This window comes from Gossypium hirsutum, chromosome D12 (assembly GCF_007990345.1).
Source record: "Gossypium hirsutum isolate 1008001.06 chromosome D12, Gossypium_hirsutum_v2.1, whole genome shotgun sequence".
In the NCBI taxonomy this organism is placed as follows: Eukaryota; Viridiplantae; Streptophyta; class Magnoliopsida; order Malvales; family Malvaceae; genus Gossypium; species Gossypium hirsutum.
Window position 1 is genome coordinate 34771646 of NC_053448.1, and position 7783 is coordinate 34779428.

Here is a 7783-nt window from a genome sequence, read left to right on the forward strand (position 1 = left end):
TATAATAATACTCAATTATTAAGCTACAATATTGATCGTTAGAAATTGAAAAAATATTATCCACAATGAGTACTAGTAATAATATTGAATAATTATAAATTGCTTCGAAACCACAATAAGTACTAGAAATAATATTATCCAAATACATAATTAGTAGTACACCACCTAGTAACAACATTGTCCAAGTGCATAATATTACACCACATAAATGTATCAATATCTTCAACCCTAAGAAAATTTTTGAAGCCAAATTTTTCTATGCTTCTTACTTTTAACTAAAAAAACTTTGGTTGTATTTTTAATTAAATTATAGAGACCAATTTGATATAGATTCTAGTTTGAGAATATACTAATCAGATTTTTCGTAAAATATTTTGATATCGGTTACTTGTAAATAAAAGAAAAACGAATAATCCATATTTCATTATGTTGTATCTTTAATTAAATTATTATCCATAAAGTTGGTAAAAAATAATTTTTTAGTATTGTTCGTGCATTAGTCGGTGTGAAATGTTTTAGTCAGTGTACACTATACGAATCAAAATTAAAATCGGTGTAAGAAAAAATTTTAGTTATTCTAATTTATTATTCAAACGGCATCCACCAAGAAATGCAACCAAAACCAATGTATAACCTACTACATTAAAACAGAAACTGTGCCATTTGCTTAACCCACAATCTTTCCACAACCATATCATGAAGCAGTTTTACACTCAAAGTGTTTGCACAACTATTTAAAACCATCCAAATGCTATGAATTTGTTCTTGTTAGCTCTACCCCATTCTCTTTTAGCATCATTGGAATAATATCTCATAATTGGGATAATATCAACAATGCAGCACCGCCATATACAAAACTGAAACCTTGATAAATGAAATGAAATATTGAACTGAAATTGCATTATGCTCAATTATGACTATTTTCTATATAAGAGCGTGTTAAAAGCTATGCCCTCGAATGAGGCTCTACGACACAAATGCAAGTTTCATTTACCAGCTTTTCTTTCACTTCTCACAACCAATCAAAGATCCTCACCTTGGCCTGCTTTGGGAGGGAAGGCTTGAAAGATATGAAATGGCAGCAGAAGGTAAGACAGATACTTAAAACAGATACTTAAAAACATGAACCACAAATTCCTATATATGTAGCTGTGAAACAAATATTCAACTACTCTGGAGAACAAAGGTAAAGCAGATACTTAAAAACATGAACCACAAACCCTGCTTACGTAATGCTAGACTTAAAGCATAACAAGAATCATTTACCAGCTTTTCTTTCACTTTTCACAACCAGTCAAAGATCCTCACCTTGGCCTGCTTTGGGAGGGAAGGCTTGAAAGATATGAAATGGCTGCAGAAGGTAAAACATATACTTAAAACAGAATCACTTAAACAAAAAAAAAGAAAACGAAGAAGCTAATTTCTTGTTCTTCAACATCAAATGTTGTAATTCTTTGAACATATTATTATCAGATGCATATACATATATACAAATCTGAGTACGAGTAACATAATAGGGATACGATGAAGCATTGCACGAAATAGAACGTGCAAAATAGAATAATAAAACAAAATCGAAGTAGAAATCATTTTCTGAACAAGACTTAAATTTGCATTTCTTTTTTCATATAATTCTAGAATTTTCCTATCAACCAAATAGAGACTTAAAAAGAATCCATTATGATATAATACTCTTTAAGAATTGCATGAAAAATTAGTAAACGAGATAGTGACAAACAAACAGAAAAACACAGAATTTCGATCAAAAACCGAAAATCAAAAGAAAAATAAAAAAAACACTTTGATCAAAAACAGCGAAACAAGCTTCGATCTGCTAAAAAATACACTTAAAATCAAACAAAAAAAGCACGCACAGATTAGTGAGAGCAGAGGTGACATTTAGCATAAACAGGGGCCAAAATCTTTCTAACTATGGACAAGAAACCGATTCACAAAACTATGGAGAAGAAAATATACCTTTCTAAAGCAAGTCTGTGAAGAAAGTCTGCCCAAGACAAGCCAAGCAACATAGCCAAACTAGCAGAAAACCTAAGCAAGATCTCAGACAAAAACAAGCAGAAAATCCCCAAATCAATTTATAAAAGAAGAAGAAATCAATGGGGGAAAAGGAGCCCGAAACCAAATCAAGGGAAAACGAAAGGGAGAACGAAAGGGAGAAGGGAGAATGAACGGGAGAACAAAACCAGATCGGTGTAGAGAGGAGAAGGGAGAACGAGAGTGTAGAGAAGGGAGAACGCTGGAAAAATCGAAAAATGTCTTACTGATTCCAAATCGGTAAGACATTTTCCAAAATTAAAGGCTTCTTTTTCCTGTGTTTGTAATTGATTTTACGTGAGGAAAATATTTTCCTCCAATCAAACGCTGGAAAATGGGGAAAACCAATTCCGAAAAATATTTTCCCCCTATCAAATAGACCCTCAATATCCATTAATTGAAAAGGCTTAAACGGTCTCCAAATCCCATATTATCTATTATGCAGAGTCATGATACCAAGGTTCCGTCCCAACATTTTAAGTACCACAGAGGTTGACATTTCCTTTTCCAAAAGCTGATATACTCTCTCCGAGAAATCAATGGAAGGAACACCATCAACAAAATATTTCTTGACATCCTGCTTTGTGAGGGAGAAATTATCAGCAAAAAATTGACCATCACTTGTATTATTTTGAACAATAGTTTCCTTCCTCACTAGCATATCCTTCCATGACACAGAAGGCATTGGTTGTGGCTCCACAACCATCACATCTTCAGGAATCGCATCCGACTTCTTAAATCAAACCTTCTTTGTGTTAGAATCCTTAGGAAGAGAATCATCTTCTTCATTTCTCTCTGCAGTAGAAACCGAAGAAGACTAGAGCATTTTTTTGTTCTTTTCCCAAAATCTTTAAATGTGCATGATATGTATAAGTTAATGCTTTTGAATATTATAAATTACTAGTAATTATTAATTTATCTCTTAATCCAAGTTGCATAAAAAATACTTAAATAATTGTCATTTTTGTTATATTATCGATCCATCTCATAGGAAAAACGACAAATTAATTATATATATTTATAATTATTTACTATTAATATTTCAATAATTAAATTATTAAATTCATTAATATAATATATAAATGTAAATATTTCCTTTTTATTTTCTTTCATATACTTAGGCAATAATTTATAATTACTTTTTGTTTAAATATGGATGTTTAATCTTAAATGGAGGAAACAACAACGTAATTTTTGCACGTTTCCATTTCTAATTGCAAAATTGTTATCATAAACATAACTTGTAGTTTTAATGAAAATTATGTGAGTTAATAATATTAAAAACCGTTTAGATGTGGGATTTCAAAGAAAACCTTACTTTTGTATATATATGATTTCGAAAAGGGAATATTTTAACTTACAAATTTTGAGTAACATTCGTTAATATAAAAATTTACAGTTTAATAATTTATAAGTAAAAAATTAATAAAAATCAATAATTTAATAATTTATATGCAACAAGTTAATAAAATTCAATATGCTTTAAATTTTTGTGAAGCATATACTTGATACTAATATATATATATATTGCAAAACAAACACAAGTATTATATAAATTACTTTTAAAAGATCCGACTAACATGATTTCAAGCATTCCAGTAACGAAAGTTGCTGTTAAATGGCATTCTTTTGCTGTATGCGTGAAATATGCAGACACTATATTCTTTTGTATTTAAAGCAGATAGGTTTTTCGTTACCACCCGAGGTCGTGGCGCAATGGTAGTCTTCAGTTCAAAAGGTTGCAGGTTCGATTCACGTCGACTTCATTATTCTCGGTCCCTTTTTTCGAATTCCTAACCGTTGAGAACCCTGAAAGTGGGCTCGGGTCGAAATGACACCATGTTACAAAGAAGAAGTTACTTTTTTTGTTTTTGTTTTTGTAATTATTCTTAATTGAATTTATTCTTCAAATACGATAACTAAATGAACATCCCAGACCCATTCTCTTTATCATATCACAACGCTCGTCTCCTCCAAGAAAGCCTCAAATCCAATGACCTCTTAGCCGGGAAATTGGTCCACGCCCGAATTATCAAATCTGGGCTTCACTTTAGTGTCATCTTACTCAACAATCTCATGAATTTTTACTCCAGAACTGGGTGCTTTTCCGATGCTCAGTTATTGTTCGACGAAATGCCTGTGAAAACTATTTTCACGTGGAATACCCTTTTATCAGCTTATTCCAGACAGGCTAAAATGTCTGAAGCTACTGAAATTTTTCGTAAGATACCGAATCGTGATTCTGTTTCCTGGAGCACGATTATTATGGGGTACAATCAGTTGGGTCGTTTTGAAAGTGCCTTAAAAGTGTTTGATAAAATGATTAAAGAACGAGTAATACCAACGCAATACACGATTACTAGTGTTCTTGCATCATGCGCTGCTATTAAAGCTTTAGATATTGGTCGAGAGGTACATTCTTTCGTCGTCAAGTTTGGGCTTAGTGGTCATGTTAGTGTAGTTAACTCTTTGTTAAATATGTATGCAAAGTCTGGTGATCCAATGATGACAAGAGTTATTTTTGATAGGATGGAATATAGGAACACATCGAGTTGGAATGTTATGATTTCGTTGCATATGCAGCACGGACGAGTTGATCTTGCACGTGGACAATTTGAAAGGATGAGTGAAAGAGATATAGTGACATGGAATTCGATGATTGCAGGTTACAATCAACATGGGCATGATTTTGATGCTTTATGTACATTTAGTAATATGCTGAGGGATTCTTTGTTGCTTCCTGATAAATTCACGTTTATTAATGCGTTATCAGCTTGTACCAACCTTGAGATGTTGAAACTTGGGAAACAAATCCATGCTCGTATTGCTAGCACCAACTTCGATACGTATGGGCCAGTAGGAAATGCCTTGATCTCAATGTATGCAAAGTTAGGTGGTGTTCAAATTGCTCAAAAGATTGTAGAGCAGAGTGGGATTTCACGCCTTGATGTTATTGCATTTACATCTTTGCTGGATGGATATCTTAAGCTTGGAGATTTAAAACCAGCTAGGCAGATATTTGACTCACTGAAAGACCGTGATGTAGTTGCATGGACTGCCATGATTGTTGGATACTTGCAGAATGGCTTGAATACTGATGCAGTGGAGCTTTTTAGGTTAATGGTTAGAGATGGTCCTAAACCAAATAACTTCACTCTGGCAGCCATGTTGAGTGTCAGTTCAAGCTTGACTTCATTGAATCATGGCAAAGAAATTCATGCAAGTGCAATAAGAACTGGTCAAGCATCCTTGGTTTCTGTGAACAATGCTCTAATTACGATGTATGCTAGAGTTGGAAGCATTAATTGTGCAAGGAAAGTATTCAATCAGATACATTGGTTCAGAGATGTTGTATCTTGGACATCTATGATAATGGCTCTTGCTCAACACGGTCTTGGAGAAGAAGCCCTTGAGCATTTTGAAAAGTTGTTGGCAGCAGGAATTAAGCCTGACCATATAACATATATAGGTGTACTCTCTGCTTGTACACATGTGGGACTGGTTGAACAGGGTCGTAGGTATTATAATATGATGAAAGATTTTCACAAGATTGAACCTACTCTAAGCCATTATGCACTGATGGTTGACCTTCTTGGGCGAGCTGGATTGACACAAGAGGCATATGATTTTATTGAAAAAATGCCCATTGAACCAGATGCTGTAACTTGGGGTTCACTTTTATCTTCTTGTAAGGTTTATAAGAATGTAGAACTTGGAAAGGTTGCAGCTGAAAGATTGCTCCTTATTGACCCTGACAATAGTGGGGCCTACTCAGCCCTAGCTAATTTGTATTCAGTTTGTGGAAAGTGGGACGATGCTGCAAAAATTCGCAAGTTAATGAAGGATGGAGGGGTAAAGAAAGAACAGGGAATAAGTTGGGTTCAGATAAAGAACAAATTCCATGTCTTCGGAGCTGAGGATGGGCTTCACCCCCAGAAAGATGAAATCTACAAGATGATGGCAAAGATATGGGAAGATATAAAAAAGATGGGCTTTGTTCCAGACACTGAATCAGTGTTACATGACCTTGAGGAGGAAGTAAAGGAGCAGATGCTTAGACATCATAGTGAGAAATTGGCCATTGCTTTTGCACTAATAAGCACCCCAGAGAACACCACTTTGAGGATCATGAAAAACCTCAGAGTCTGTAATGATTGTCACTCTGCCATTAAATTTATATCCAAACTCTCTGGAAGAGAAATTATTGTAAGAGATGCTACCCGTTTTCACCATTTCAAGGATGGTTTCTGTTCTTGCCGTGACTATTGGTAGGTGACGGGTACAGCTGGAAACAACTGACTTATCACAAGGTACATTGTCAAAGAGATTGATCCTTGCATTAAAAATTAGCAACTCTCTCACTAGTGAGTTTCAACCTGATAGACTTGGCTCCAGAGTTGTGCTTCTTGGCATCAAGGCATGATTGCATAGTTGACTAGGTTGGATTCTTGAAGCCTCTAGCATGTAAAACGCTGGGTGGCACTTGCCTTCTCCATTTTAATGAAGGCTGAATAATCTATTCCTTTTGTATTATTTTGTGGTCTGGCACAGTCTGGATTTAGAAAGAAATTTCAAATTTGTATATTATTTAAAAACTAAAAGAAATAATCATCATCAATGATATGTAACAATAATTAAAATAAATTATTTAAAAACTAATTAAAAATTAAAAAAATAAATTTACATGCAAGCATGTACCATTAGAAATTAGTATATCTAAAAACACGAGTTTAAATTATTTTTTTTGAATTAACAAGAATACTCAAATAATAATTTATTAGTATCCTTATGTGATAATAATAAAAGTAATATTAATTAATATGATAGTATATTAATGTGAAATTAATTAATTTGGTCATATCTTTTAAAAGTTTTACTTAAAAAATAACATAATATATTATTAATTAATAAAATTATAAAACTATAAAATCATTAAATATAATTGGATAAATTAAAAATAATAATAATCCAAGTTTTTTTAATTAAATAAATATAATTATATATATGATTTTATTTTAAATATGAAAATAATTAATAATGTTAAAATTAATTTTTTATAATTAATAAAATTAAATGTATGAGATTAAAATTATAAATAAAAAATAATATCAATATGTTAATAATCTAATCTATAATGTATAAATTTATTTATTCTTAATTTATATTTCAAAACTCAAAAGAAAATAAATATATTTATAATTACATTAGATATTAATTTTTTTATAAATAATAACTACATCTAATCAAATTGGTATGATTCAACACAAATTCCAACTCAACAAATAGTATGACTCATATCTATTTGAGAAATTAAGATAAAGAAAATCAATCAATTATAAATTAGGTATTATCTATGTTTCTCATATTTTTAAATCTATAGAATCAATAATATAATATAATAATGTTTTTATTAAATCTTAAATATAAAATTACATTGATAACAAATTATTCACATAAAATAATTATAATTATAATTAGACTTTGGGTTTATATTAAAGTACCCTTACTATTTTAGATCAATTAACACTTAATTAGTGTTACAATTATATACCAATTAAAACTAATATTTAGCACTATAAAAATATGCATTAACAATGCATTTTCATTCATAATAACGTCATATCCAAGCATAAACCAAAAGCATATTGCGTAGCATGATATTTCCTCATCCATAAGGATATTAGGCATATAACCCAAGTTGTAACAACGCGTTTTTAGTGGTGTTGAA

At 31.6% G+C, this 7783-nt stretch overlaps 1 protein-coding gene and 1 long non-coding RNA gene across 2 annotated transcripts; one reads left to right on the forward strand and one right to left on the reverse strand.

Annotated features, from left to right (window-relative positions):
• Positions 1–1114: 1114 nt before the first annotated feature.
• LOC107947468 (uncharacterized) lies at positions 1115–2589 on the reverse strand. Its single transcript, XR_001697131.2, has 2 exons — positions 1978–2589; positions 1115–1351 (listed from the first exon to the last, which is right to left on the reverse strand). It is a non-coding gene; the product is annotated as an uncharacterized lncRNA (long non-coding RNA).
• A 1158-nt stretch (positions 2590–3747) lies between these two features.
• On the forward strand, positions 3748–6654 carry LOC121202935 (pentatricopeptide repeat-containing protein At2g22070). The gene has a single exon (XM_041107903.1). The coding sequence runs from the start codon at positions 3979–3981 to the stop codon at positions 6325–6327; it is 2349 nt and encodes a 782-aa protein (XP_040963837.1). The 5' UTR covers positions 3748–3978; the 3' UTR covers positions 6328–6654.
• Positions 6655–7783: the final 1129 nt, after the last annotated feature.